Raw genomic sequence first — 14,080 nt, forward strand, 5'->3', positions numbered from 1 at the left:
CGTAAAACGCATTCTGTTACCAAACTGGTCAATTGCTACAGCTGTGAATGCGAACCGCGTCATTAGGATGCTACGGTAGAGGTGGTTCTTTGCATCCGTGTCCGGACAACTTGCGGTGCTTACGGGAACAGCCCGATGAGGAGGAGAATACAAATGGATCCTGTCCTCCTTATGATGTCGACCATTCTGGTCCACTCCTTCTTCATGATTTCAAGAGAGCCTGCAGTACTGAGGAGTCACGGCGAGGAGTGTGATTGCTCCAGAAAGTAGTTGTTTACCTTCTCTCTCCACTGTGTGCACCCGTGACCGCAGCTCGCTGAATCGGTCTGAGGCGCCGTTTTCTTTAAAAGAGACTCATGCTGAATCGTGGTAGACTCACCAAGTGCGAAAGTCGCGAAGCAGCCGCATATCTGGATGCCACCCGATACCAAGAGGGTACCACGGGGCCCTACCACGGCACTGACTAATGCCCCAATAAAGCCACCTAGTATCATGCCCAATCCGTAGGACAGGTTGAGATACGCGATGTACGGTGTCCTTCTGCTAATGTCGGTCTCGAAGCACACCAGGAGCAACGCGGCTTGGAACCCGTGCATGAAAAGTGCTGGCAGCTGGCTGACGAACAGCATCACCACATTGGCCGCGACCGCCATCTTCGATTTGCAGTTCAAATAGGTAGGTTTGTCACGTGACTCGGAAGCTTTTCCACCCTTACCAAGATATACATTGCCGCTGAGGAGCCCATTGCTAAAAGAAACCTGAAAACGAAAGGTTATTCTCAGTTTTGTTCTGTCTGCACGTGTCCTGTGCGCACGCGTTTCTGGGACCAATGAAGTCCGCCAGACGGCCGAACACGAGCGCGCCGACCAGCTGGAAAAGAGCGAACGCTCCTGGAAAGCGCGTCGTCTTTTTGTTGAGGGCTGCATCTAGATGGCCGGTGAGGCTTGCCTAGGACAAATCCATTGACCTGGATTGTGTCATAGAACATTCGCCATCTTTCGGATGCACGGAGAAGTTACCTGGACCGGTTGATTTAGCTCCAAAATGACATAGGGAAGAAGGGCAATCTTGACAGAAGCCACGCTATGCAAGCCGGCTGTGACAGTCAACGCTTCAACCGCGCACCTGTATTGTATATCCAATTGCGTAAATGATCAGGAGACCATGCCCGATCCCCACTGGAGTTTTCAGAAAATTCGTCGTCCATTCTGTGAGATTGAACAGCTTCGACTTCATTGCGACGATTGTATCTTCTCGACCCGACATCTTCACCTAAGAAAACTCGGGCAGTTTACGCTTGAAGCGGCAGGGGGGGCAGGCTAGCTATTTTACCGTACGGCTTGTGCCGGAGACGGAAGATGTGTCCACAAGCCGATCACGGGCTGTACATACACAGCGCCATCCAACCCATGCCGCCGCGCTGGGCGACGAAGTCAACGCGGACAGCTTTAACATAAAGGCTGGTCGATCAGATACCCGTCCCCGGCATCTCGGCCGTGTCACTCAGAGGTAACTTGTCGTACCGGCACTCCTTTGGCAATCCCAGGTCACAATCAAGAACTCCGGGATAAGACTCGTCGACTGTGCTCACGGCATGCTGGAGAATGGCGTGAGCTGGCATCCCATGTGATTTCTCTCTCATAATCCGATCTGCGCCAGCAAAGAGAAGTTCATTCGGAGTGACCTACAACATCACCGGCCTTGGCCTTCACTGATAGCTGGCCACGGATCTAACAGATCTGGTTCCGTCTTAGCAAGCGCAGTTCCCCCCCAGGCATTACGAAGAAACTTCCTACTCAGATTCACTGGCCAACAAAGCCGCTCCGTTCTGTGACGCTGCTAGTGTCTGCGAAGACCGGCACTTCTTTGAGCGAATCCCAACGTGTGCACCTCACTCACACTTTCGTCTCCTCGCTACATGATTGCCTAGGAGCTTCTGCGAAGGGAATGCGCTGCCTACAAGCACCCGCTTCCGGGGAGGCACTCGCACGCGAGTCGCGAAAATAGAGGGGGGGGGGAGAAGGAAGCATGGGCTCTGATACCAAAACCTCTACTGCGTACCCAGGGTGAACCGGAACAAACGGTGTCCGGGCATTCCACTCAGCACTCCCACAACCGGCTTCAGCAGAGGGAACACGCTCTTTTCTCTGTCGGGGTCGCATCTCTTGAGGTACTGCCCGTATGCCTGAGAAAGAAACGAAACAGCACACCCTCTCTGAAGCAGGTGTGCGCCTACCGTGTAATTCAGCACCCGTAGTTGCGGAGTTTGCTCGGGAATCTTACATGGAGCACGGATCGGCGGGACGTTGCACTGGGAGGACTGGAGCTCAAACCTGAAACGCACGTCGGCAACACGTCCAGCTGGGCACCCGTGACAGTGACCCTGACATCTACTCCGAAGTCTTTAGAGGCTTGCCTGACTCTGGCTCACCGTAAAACTCCGTGTCAACGCCAGCAAGGACACACGGATCGGCGGCGGCCGCGCGGCCGATCATGACACCTTTCAGGGGCTTGATGCTTTTGTCTTTCGTTACTCGCCGAAGCAGGGCGTCCGTTTCTGCAGTTCCATCGCTCCAGTTGCCTGCGACTAGATCTATGGCGTCTTTAACGGACTTGACTCCTCCATTCAGTGAAAAGTCCAGATCCGGGAACTGGTCACACAGGTAGTAGACCCTGCAGAATCCGAGACAGGCCGCTTACGTGGGACTCTTCTGCCGCCAGGCTCCCTGCATATGCGCCCACGAACGTGTGACAACGGGGGAGCGCGGCAGCTGCCTCCGATACTAACCTTTCGTACATCAAGGGCGGTACTGAACGGTTTTTCTTCGGGTCAACTCCCTAAAAAACAGCGAGACAATACATCTTCAGGTGTCCCTGGAAATTCCGCCATTAGCTGGGAGCATTCAAGGCGGTCCTGCTTGACACACACTGCAGAAACAGTGCATTCGCAGAAGCACGGACAAAATCACCCCTGCCCCTACAGTGCGAGTTCCAGCATGGTGCTGGCACTTCAGCGGTCACAACCATTCCTTTGTGTCCACAACTGAGTGCCAGTCAGCAAGATCATGCTCCTTAGCTCCTCCTGAGTGAGTCGCATTCGCGCGACTCTCCTCGGCCCCTTACGCACTTTGAGCCACGCTTTCCGGGCATGAATTATGAAGTGTCGACACCCGCCTGCGGAAACCGTCTACACCAAGAACAGCATTACAGCGAAACCGGGGACACGAAGAGCGTTCGGTCACGCTGCCTCATCGAAGAAAAAACCCAAGGCTGCAATCTAGGGCAATGCCATATGCAGAATAAGTGCACGACTTCAAAGCGACTCACTTGGATAAAATCATGCAGAAATTGATGAGATTCGCAGTGGTCGTAACCTATACGAGTCTTGACAGTAACTGGAATTTGTACTTCGCGGCCAATCCTGTGAACTATATCCCTCACAAGTGCTGCATCTTTCATTAACGCCGCACCGAAGCAGCCTGCAGCCGGACCCAAAAACCGCGGATATACAGACCATAGCTTATAAGACCTTGTCAATGAACGAGACGGTTGCCCAAAGAAGTGCAGCTCGACTTCCCGGCGGAAAAATCTCACCCTGGCTGACCACTCTACTGCTCGGACATCCGACATTCAGATTTATTTCATCGAAGCCCAGCGCTTCAACGTAGCGAGCTGCCGCAGCAAGTGTCTCAGGGTTTGACCCTCCTGGGAACTCAAGACCACAAAAGAACAAGTCGTTTAGTTAGCAGTGCTACCGCTGCAAGTGTTGGGAGGCCGCAGTCATACTCTACAGAAAGGAAAGAACGCACCGATGTGTTTTTTTGCTTCGACATGTGCTCAGGAAAAAATGCGGAAGCCAAGCCTAACGCTTTGCCTTGCAGACACTGTCGGTTGATTTTCTGAATGTTGACGAGCTTACCAAGCTGGCACACGACTGGATGCTCGATTTCTTGTAGGGCTAGGAGACACAGGACAACGCATGAGGGAACGCCGATTTTTCTACAACACCCGCTGCCGACTAAACAGGACCATCCCTCCTATGTCGTCCACAAATTCAACCTAATGGACTTACTCAAGTTCGTCTGCAGTTTAGCAGCATTGTGGAGTATGGCGCCGTCTGTAGCCATCTCAGTCCACAACTGCGCGTGGCGTGTAAAGCATCGCACGAGGTTCCTGAGTCAATGCGCTCACGCACACGGAGACTTCGCTCGAAACAGACTCGACACCCCGAAACCACCCTTGACTGGTTGAAAGCGCACGAGAGGGGAGTTCCTGGTCCCGGTGAGCCAGTTCGCGATACCTGTCTTCCAGAACCGACAAACTGACGCTCGTTTACCTGAAGTGAGTGTTGGTAATCGCCAGCATCGGAGCCACCGACACTATTGGCCCCTCTGATGGTCGGCAATGGTCCGCCTCCATAACTTCGCAGCGCTTGGAGCGGGGTACCCCTTCTGCTGAGACCGCTGCAATCAGGTGTGGACGGCGGTGTCCGTTGGGGGGCCGCCACCATGCCTGTGGAGCCGGGCACTCCGCCCGTCTTTGATGTTGCGTGGTGAGAGGCTTCGTGGGTGCCAGCTCTATTGGGCGGCGGAGGTTTCTTTTGTTACGTTGAAGACAAACTTTGGGGTGCCGCTCTACAGTCGTTTACCACATAGAGACAACAGCGTCAGCGTGGTTAAAAGGGACAGAAGCCCGCCTGATCGGTCTCATTGGGGGTGAAAACGAACTCAGATGTTGATGGCACCCAGTGAGCTTCGAGTGGACCACAACGCTCGAGCCGAGCTAGACGGCTGCATGCCGACGGCCACAATACTCGAGAAGAGTTTGCGATGAGTCGTCGCTAACTGCTTATACAAAGCCGATGTAAACAGAACGGACTAGCACACAAAGATCAACGGATACTAACGAGGCTAGCTTTATTTCAGGCACAACGGGAAGTCCGCCCGCGACGAGACGCTGGCCTCTTCCAGCCGGCCACTGCATGTGGCGTTTGACTTGAGTCGCATGCGCCGTGTGGGGTGCTCGGGCGAGATATGTTAATGACTTCTTCTAGACTAAGTAAAGGAAAAGCCACGTCGCGGCGGTGTTGGCTGTCTTGGCGTGTGAGTTCGTGCGTGCTCCGGTTTCTTCGCCGGTCCGTCCTCCGTGACGTGAGTTGGCGAATGCATCGCGCACACATTCCCGACGCCTGCTGGACTCCCTGTTGAGCGCATCTGTGCATGCTGCAAGGTTATCGTCCCACCTCGGGGACCGACAGAACTATTCTCAGCCTGGAAGCTTGGACACTTAGTTCTGTACTACATGAGCCCAGGTCACTTAAACGGCTGACCGTCCTGTTGCTGGCCTGGCCGCAAGTTACTTTGTGCCCGGGCCGCCACGCTGCTGCATTTTAATTTACCACCCATCTTCCACAGAGGGTGCAGGTACTGCAGATACGTTGATAATGGCACAGCAGAAGGCGATCAAGAAAGTCCAAGGCCAGGCCGTCAAGGGCCGGGCCAAGCGGTCCTTGTCTTTGCCTCCGGCTAAGCAGTCGTCGTGTTCGGGTAGTGAGGGCATGGGCAGTGGCAAGGTCCGTGACGTGACTGACAAGAAGCTGAAGATGAGAACGGGCGGATCCGACGATAGCAAACAAACTCGAGAGCCCTCGCTAGGGATCAAGCCAGTGGATCGACGGAAGCGTGTCATTACGGGGGAAGAAGTGTGCGGACAGGACTGTGGGGATCAAGGGGCCTTTTCAGACGGTGCCTCGTCAGGGGCAGTTGACAGCGGAAGCGAGGAAACTGGGGAATTTGCAAGCGGGGACAATTTCCTGCTTCAAAGTTCATCCGACGACGAAGGTGGAGCCGCCCCAGTCGAATCAGAGGTACTTCCTTCTCAAAACTTACTTTCTAAGCTCTTTGGCGAATGAAAGGAACTCCTTTATTTGGCTGGCACTGGAGACGTTCACTGTCGAGGTTCAGTAGCTCTGGCAAAGTGTTTGTGGTTGACCTGCACGCCAAGGGTAAATGACGACTGTTTTGCTGTTGGCTCTTAGGGCCATGCCATGTCACTGCAGTGCGCAGTCATCCCTTCAGCTCTTGGGTAGGCACGATTAGTTGGCAGGGTCGGGACAACGAGGGAAGTCATGGACACACGTGACAACCGTCCTGCGCGTGGCTGCTTTACAACGCGGGTCCCGGTTCTTGTTCCGTTCAGTAGATCTATTACGTCTTATTTGATAACAACTTGCGTAGGCTGGAGTGTCAGTCTCTCTTCGAGCCCGCGCCTTCCACACGCGCACCTGACACTTACCGGAGACCGCTCTGCACAACGTAAGGGCTGCCCGTAACCGGTTGTGACTCCAGCAAGTGGCGGCCTGGCCATTCTTCTGTCAGCCACGGCGGGAGCGGTGGGACTTGCAACCACAGGACAGCGGGAGGGCACGGCCACGGCACGCCCAGTGCTGGTTCTTGTCCGTGGGTTGTCGACGTGTGCGGTGTTTTGTCGTGGCTTTTTTCCAGAGCTCTGGAGTGGGTGAAACGGACGTCGACTGGGACGCGTCCGATTCTGACGCGGATGAAGCAGGCGGCGATGAGGCCCCTGTCCTCTCAAAGAAAAGACGGGGGATATACTCGGACGAAGCCGCCTCGGACGATGACGATGACCCCTCTAGTGAGGATTGGAGATCAAGGCGGATGTCGTGTCGTTTTTAACGGTTGTTGTCCACGAAGAACTGTTCACTGTGAAATGAGAGCCGTTTTTTGCCTTTTTCCAAGACACCTTGCATTGTGGTCTTGGCGCTCAACGGCAGAGGCAGTGAAGTCGCTGTCGGGAGTGAAGCAGTCTGCAACCCTTCAGCAAAACCCAGAACATCCTACATCTGATTGGGCCGTGCTAGGCTTGTTCACTCGCCGTCTATGAGGGGGACGGCGTAGTCGGCGCAGATGCAAGCGTATAAAACAGACTCATACTGAGACGCTGACATTGGCTCTCTTGTTCAGTGCAGCGTGTCGAAGAAGCAGTGTTACGTCGCGCAACGGGTTCAAACAAGAAGTCGTTCTTTCCGATCTTGTACTGGGTTTGCAGCGTCGCTTCACGTGACTGGACTGGCAGGGAAAGGCGTCAGTCTATCAGGGGGCGTGAGGCTAGATCCGTCTGCCATGGACTTGGCGGCAGTTAAACAGAGGATTGAAGGCACCCTCCAACGGCTTTCGAACTTCGCTCAGTTCCGTCAGGTTCAGGAGCTCAAGCGACGAAAACGACTCGAGGCGAAGCAAGGCGACGACACAGACGACGGCTTCATCACGAGACGCCAGCTGGTGGAGCAGCTGACTGCTGATGTGGTGACGTACTATCAGTATCGACCGGAGCTAGCAGAGTACTTTTTACAAGTATGGATGCTTATGTATATTCTGGCATGGTTCCGGCAGCACTCCAGATTGAGTCGCGCTGAACTCTGCCTGCAGGGGGACACGCGACCTCGACACAGGGCAGCTGGCTGGTGGAACCAACTCTGTGGCGGTGATTTCTGAAGCACACACGTCAGCACATCGCAATCAGCGCTCGACAGGGGCTGCAGCTTCCGCGTGTGGGTGACTGGGCGTTGGTCGTGACACTTCGGCGGGTCGCTGTCCTTGTCGTGACAGACTTTCTGATTCTGATGTGGCCACAGGCGCTGACAGCCTCTGCCGTCCGGTGAACGTAGCGACGACAGCTCGCTGTACCCAGGTTGTGATATTCCCAGGTCACGCGCACAGGCACGCGTGCGTGACACGGCTATTCAAGGAGCCTGTCTGCCAGGTTGGACCAGGCCCGAGTCACTTTCCAAGTGCTCTGAAAGAGGGACCTAGTTGCGAGGCCTGATAGTCGTCAGTTCGGCATCTTTCTTGGCTGTGGCGGATCCATGACTTGTCAAGATAATGCGTCTGCCGAGACTCTCCATGCCAACGTTTTGACATCGCCTGGTTTCTTGTTTCTCAGCTTTTCAGGCCGGCCGAGGCGTACGCATTCTTCGAGGCCAACGAGGAAAATCGTCCGATAACGCTGCGCACCAACTCCCTCAAAACAAGAAGGTAAGGGAGATCAGTTCCGTGCTGGAAGCGCTGTCTGCGAGCAGCCGTTGTCTGCCCTGGGAGCATCAAACCAGGCAAGCGGCGTTTGTGCCACGTCAGCTTCTGGCGCCTGCATCGAACTGATTAACACCCGGCTTCAGTACTCGCGTGCCATCTGAGTCGTTCAAGGGGCACGTCGCTTCTGGGTTGGTCTCCAAGGAGGCTTCTCACAGAGGCTATTGTATTGTGTGCGGATTACCCCGCGTGACAGCCACTGCTTGGATGTGATTGCCTCGCTGGGCTAGCCAAACTGTCGAGCTGTCACAAAGAGTGGCATTCCACTCCGTTGAATCCACTTCACCAGCGTATGTATGGGACGGCAGAACAAGTCAGACGTTCAGATCGCGAGGGAACCCAGACAGCGGTGGTTTGCTTCAACCTGCCGATCCATATTCCGTCTCTTCCCAGTGTTGCATTTCATAGGTGCGCGCGCGTGCTTATAAGCTGTCAAAGGGTGTGGCTTATTTAAAGGCGGCAGTTCGGGGTTAGTCCTGGCACGCTAGTAGAAGTTGATTCAGAGAGCTGATCAGTCTGTAAAAGCTGCTGAACACGTCACGCTTATCAGAGCAACGAACACTGTTAGGTCTTTCAGGACGAGTAAGGACAGAAAGGTGTACACCGGACGTCAACTACACCGGCATCAAGCCTCAGAGCAGCCACTGCGCGCTGTGTTTTTGCTGCATCAATACTGTCGGGCTTCCCTGTAGGCGCGATCTGGCAGCAGCTCTGATTGCCCGAGGTTGCAATGTTGATCCCCTCGGTGACTGGACAAAAGTTGGTCTGAAAGTGTATGACTCCAGTGTCCCCGTTGGCGCCACGCCAGAGTACCTTGCAGGGTTTTACATGCTTCAGTCAGCTGCCTCCCTCACGCCTGTGATGGCACTGGCACCACAGCCGGGTGAGTTGTGGCACGTAGCATTCCCCGATGTAAGACTCTCCGAAGTGTAGCTTGGTACAGTACGCTGAAGAGAATCTCAAAGTCAGGCTACCGTCACTCTCGATTTCAGTCTTGTTCAGAAGCAAATGGTGAAGGGAACTGTTGGAAACATCATTCTTCTCCACGGTGTGATTTCTCATCCTGGTGCTGATATTTGCCGTGCGCCAACCAAGGCCTCCCGCTTTGGGCCTTGGCTTGGTGAGCATGTTTACTTTTGTCAGTCCAACTTGCAGAGTGGTGTCTCCTTGAAAGTACAGGCGCCGCAGTTGGCCACGGATGGATCCTTCTCTGCACAGTCCTGTATCTGAGGCGGCCTGTGTTTAGAGCATTCAATGAGGCGCCCAGTGCAATACCGTGGTGCAGAGGGTATTCCGCGAGCCGTGGTAGAGCAGTGGATAGTAACAGAAATCTCCGAGGTGTACACGAGGTGAAAAGCACCCGGCGAATGGAGATCGATGCTCTGGGCTCGGAGGGCATCTGGCTCGGGAGTCTGCGCTGTTACCGCGTCTGTCAGGCGAGAAGGTCGTGGATATGGCGGCAGCTCCTGGCGGCAAGACAACGTACATTGCCCAGCTGATGAAGAACGAAGGAATTCTCTTTGCGAACGATCTCAAACGCGAACGCTGCACTTCGTTAATGGCAAACCTGCACAGGTAGGAGAGAGGTGCGCGCTTTGTCGTTGCTGTTTGAGATTTTCGGGAGCCCTGACCTGTTTGAGCCGGGTCTGGTCGGAGTGTGTAGCTACGGGAGCGGGACAGTGCGGGTCTCCGTCCAAAGAGCTTTTTTTTTTACTTCTGCGTCAATAGGGCAGTCCGGTTCCGGTTCGAAGGTAGATAAGCGAGACCAGGCCGCGCGCTGCTACAGAGCTAGTCATCCTCTGTTGGAAGTTGGCAACTTCTCCAGGCAGAGAGAGCCACGAAGCTAGACATGGAGGACTCGGAACCAAGATGTAGTCTGACACGCCTGGTCACGTTGCATGGCACCCCGACACTATAGCAATGAGAAGAGCGACCTGGAAGGCATGGCCGAGTGTTCTTTTCTACGTCAGCATGAAAACCTGAGCAGTACTGGATTTTCTCGGCCGCGGCTCTTTCCCATATGCAGGCTCGGCGTCACCAACTGTGTCGTTAGTTGCCTGGACGGCCGGATGCTTCCAACAGTTCTGCCTCTTGTGGACCGCGTATTACTCGACGCGCCTTGTACCGGCAGCGGCATCATATCTCGGGACTCCTCAATCAAGGTGAGGGGAGACGCAGAGAAAGCGAGATCGCGGAGAACAACTCGAGTTAGGTGCGAGTTCTTCGCGTCGCTGGCGCGCAGTTGGCCACCTCGGAGATACTTCAGGCGTGTCTACAAAAGGATATTCTTTCTATGATGCCGCACAAACGCCTTCCGGCAGAACAAGACCGTGGCTTGGTGCCGCTTGTAGCTCGTTCGTCTTGAGCCCCGAGGCTACTGCTGTGTCAGATCATTCTCATAGACTTCCTGAGCCATGTAAAAACAGCGAATTGCTGCGTCGCCTTTCATGGGAATCGAGGAGTGAAGTTTTGTACTAATCATTTGCTGTGTAAGCTAATCGAGGGATCTCCCAGCGTCTTCAGGGCGGTCACCCTTGTGGGGTTCCGCTCTTAGCACACACTGGTGGACTAGAGCACCACATCAGTGCTTTGCTGTGATACTCTGCGTGACCCGGTGCCTGCAGTTTTCTGTTTTCTTTACAAAGCTCCCGGCATCTGACAGAGCATTTCGGTGCTGCGCAACTTCAAGAGAGGTTAACTGCGTTGTGTAAACGAGAAACCGGATACTTGCAGTTATGGTCGTGACAACGTCCCACGGGCTTTCTGCCCGCTGACTGTCAGGCCAAGCGTTCATTGGCAGGCTCCGTTCTTTGGGACTGACACGGTGCGGCATGCGCTTGGTGAACTTGCAGGTGAAAAGGACTCCAGCAGATTTTGCGGACCATTCGAAATTACAGAAGCAGCTGCTTTGCGCAGCTGTCGACGCGGTGGACGCAGAATCGCCCACCGGAGGCTTTGTCGTTTACTCGACGTGCAGGTCAGCTTCTCAGACCGGGCGCCACCAGCAGGTTTTCTGGCTGGCAGTTACTACAGTCCTAGCCACTTTGTCAGTTGTCTGCGAGAGAAGTGATTCACACGGGAGAGGGAGCTCGCCGAACGATCCCAGGAGTTGTCGTCCTTGACCATTGCCATCGGCTCACCGGCGTGTAGCAGAAAATCCTTTGACTCGATATGAGTTTGCGCTCTCTCGGGCACGACGGCGCTGGATCCATGGATTGCAGATGCGAGAGTTGTCGGCAAGTGGGCGACTGCTGAACATTTGCTCGGCATCAAATGCAGTGGTTCTGCGAATTTCGTGCGTGCAGCGTTTCGGTGGAGGAGAACGAGGATGTCGTCGACTACATGCTCTCTGCGAGGCACGTCAAACTCGTACCTCTCGGTAGGGTCACTTTTAGGGTTTGGGGGCAAACAAGTGCACCGTGTCCTGCAGCTCGCGGTAAGGCACCGCGAAGAGGGGAGTTGTGGTAAAAGTCGAGCTCTCGGAGAGGCCGTCGGACCACGTTTGTCCGAGGTCGGACAAATGTGGTCCGAGGGCCTAGGTTCCTCAAAGAGAACGCATACGTCTCTTTACCTGCGGCCTGGCCAACACGAATCCTTAGGCGACATGCGGCAGCTGCCGCATTGTCGCAACCAAGTGCAAGGACGGATTTGACTGCGTTAGGCCGAGTGGATCTATTTCTGATTGCCTGATGGTACAGATTTTACTCTGCCCATCGGAGGAGAGGCCTGGAGTGGTTACCCGGTCATAACGGCCTCTTCCCTCATGCGCAGTCAGACGACAACTCATGAGTGAGCCAGCCCGGAAGCATGGCGTCGGTCCAGACGCACCGAGGACCGGCGGATTTTCCACTGGTTAGAACTGTCGATGCGCTGGTGTGTTGTTCCAGGCTTGGATATTGGAGTGCCCGGTCTAAGCAGGTTCCGAGGCCGACAATTTCACCCGTCGGTACCCTTATGCACTCGCCGTTTCTATCCTCATGTAAATAACTTCGACGGGTTCTTTCTGGCCAAGTTCAAGAAGCTTTCCAATAAGAAGCCAGAGCGTACAAAGAAAGACAGGCGCAAGCATAACCCCTTCGTGAAAGTAAGCTGCAAGTGTGTTGTACAACTTTACTGTCCAGGAGTGCGTGAGCAAGCACCGTCGTTGTGCAGGTATGACATTGGTTCGGTAGGAAGGGAGGGAGCGCCCTCTTTAGCACAGGTAGTCCGAAGCCAAAACCCTGGAATGCCAAATCGGGGTACCACCCTAGACCACCCAGAGTTTCTGAACATCATGAAGAACGCGGACCACAACAGGTTCCGTCAGTGCACCAAACGCTCGCAGGTACACTTCAAGTGTATCCGGTGTTTTCTTTTGCGCCGCGAGTATTCGAACAGCAGCGCAGAGCAACACTTTTCACAAGGACAAAGCTGCGAGGACAGCTGAACAAAGTGGGAAATTTACTTACGTATCTGATTCTATAGGAAGCAAAGACGCTGAGTTTCCCGGTGTTGAACTCTTTTTATATGTTGTGCGTGGCTCTTAGTGTCGGTCTCCTGTTCGTGGCAGGTATGGAATACAGAGCACTGGGTACCAGAGTGCACTGACAAACTGCTGCCCTTCGAGTCCGAGACCGGAGAGCAGTCGAACAGCTCTCCAGAAAGTCGAAGGAAAAATCGGTCAGAATCAACAACTGTATCAGACCCCGCGGTGGCCGGGAGTGGCAAAGGAAAAGAACACCGTGGCCGTAGAAAACTCGCTAGTTCCGGAACTGATGAGACCGCGACACGCGGTGTTTCTCCTGCTGCCAGCATGGTACATGACCCGAAGCGCCGACCTCGAGAGAAGACGGGGAAAGGGAGCCCACGCCGAGAAAGCTACGCGAAGGAGACTGACATTTCCAGGAATGGCCACGGAGGTGATCAGTGTGTCGTAGAAGAGAAATTAGCTGGCTGCGAACGCTCGAGCGTCAAGAAGCGGATGGAACCTAAGATGAAAAAGCGGAAACCTCTAGCAAAATGAAGCGCTGGAGAAAAGCGTACTCTCGCACGGGTGCCGGTCATGGGTTTGCAGTGTGTGTGACTCCGTGAGCCTGAGAGATGTGCATATGCAGAGGGTGGCAGATTGCGTGTTGTCATAGCCTCACAGTCGCTCCGCACAGTGAAGTCGCCTGCGGTAGTCGTCTGAGCACCGCTTGTAGGCGGGAAAGGATATTCCGGTATGCGGCTAAAAGGCCTCAGACTTCGTGGCGGCCTGTCTTTCAGAGACTGTTAGTCTGCTGTGGAGTAGAACATAAAGCGTCTTGTCGGCATAACGGTAGCGGCGACCCGGAGACGCAAACTGAGATCAACGCCATCGCAGCTGAACGTCCTCTACTCGTGTTGTCCGACCACCCCGAAGAATGGTGGGCAGGAATGACTGTAGATGAATACAAAAGCACAAAAATCGCGTCCGGTTGTGTGTGCGTCCGGGGGGGGCAGCTTCAGGATTTCACCACTAGAGCTGGCCGAGAACAATGTGCTACCTGGCCAGTGCGCACGAAGGGAACTCTGGTGGCGCTCCTTAAGGTAGGACCTCATAAGCTAACTAACAGAATGCTGCTAGGAGCCGCCCACAAATCTACGTTCCTTGTGGCGTAGTTACTTGGTACGACTTTGAGGTACAATAGGCGAAGTACCGGTATGGAATCTCGCATAGCCTGCCCCGAGAAGCAAGGACTGGCGTGCAGAACAACCGGTTCGGCTGTCATAGCCGTTCAGAGTACCCGGAGACCATTCTGCGACACTGCCACGAAGTAAGGGGGTTGTCGAAGTCAACACAGGAGTCGGACTGCAATTGTAGCCGCACTCTGCACGATCACGGCGGCTCAGTTCATATCCCATCCTGTACGGTCGCGAGTACCGAAGTATCGCGCTTCCAGCAGGGCCGTAGGGGGGGGGGGGCAAGTACAGCAAGCCAGCTGTAAAAGGAAAGACACGACCTCGCTTGACTG

At 54.6% G+C, this 14,080-nt stretch overlaps 2 protein-coding genes across 2 annotated transcripts; one reads left to right on the forward strand and one right to left on the reverse strand.

Moving 5' to 3' along the window:
- Positions 1 to 652: 652 nt before the first annotated feature.
- Positions 653 to 4,896, reverse strand: CSUI_009913 (dihydrouridine synthase). Its single transcript, XM_068070022.1, has 10 exons — positions 4,337 to 4,896; positions 4,073 to 4,173; positions 3,920 to 3,958; positions 3,328 to 3,705; positions 3,128 to 3,187; positions 2,789 to 2,838; positions 2,432 to 2,673; positions 2,284 to 2,333; positions 2,062 to 2,185; positions 653 to 1,650 (listed from the first exon to the last, which is right to left on the reverse strand). Exons 4-10 carry the CDS (start codon positions 3,628 to 3,630, stop codon positions 1,469 to 1,471), a joined length of 1,011 nt encoding a protein of 336 aa, XP_067918002.1. The 5' UTR covers positions 3,631 to 3,705; positions 3,920 to 3,958; positions 4,073 to 4,173; positions 4,337 to 4,896; the 3' UTR covers positions 653 to 1,468.
- A 153-nt stretch (positions 4,897 to 5,049) lies between these two features.
- On the forward strand, positions 5,050 to 13,209 carry CSUI_009914 (nol1 nop2 sun family protein). Its single transcript, XM_068070023.1, has 11 exons — positions 5,050 to 5,866; positions 6,504 to 6,654; positions 7,069 to 7,373; positions 7,963 to 8,054; positions 8,801 to 8,991; positions 9,545 to 9,683; positions 10,135 to 10,270; positions 10,961 to 11,085; positions 11,414 to 11,487; positions 11,996 to 12,192; positions 12,658 to 13,209. The coding sequence occupies exons 1-11, from the start codon at positions 5,444 to 5,446 to the stop codon at positions 13,108 to 13,110; spliced, it is 2,286 nt and encodes a 761-aa protein (XP_067918003.1). The 5' UTR covers positions 5,050 to 5,443; the 3' UTR covers positions 13,111 to 13,209.
- Positions 13,210 to 14,080: the final 871 nt, after the last annotated feature.

Source organism: Cystoisospora suis (assembly GCF_002600585.1).
Source record: "Cystoisospora suis strain Wien I chromosome Unknown contig_6321, whole genome shotgun sequence".
Taxonomy (NCBI): Eukaryota; Apicomplexa; class Conoidasida; order Eucoccidiorida; family Sarcocystidae; genus Cystoisospora; species Cystoisospora suis.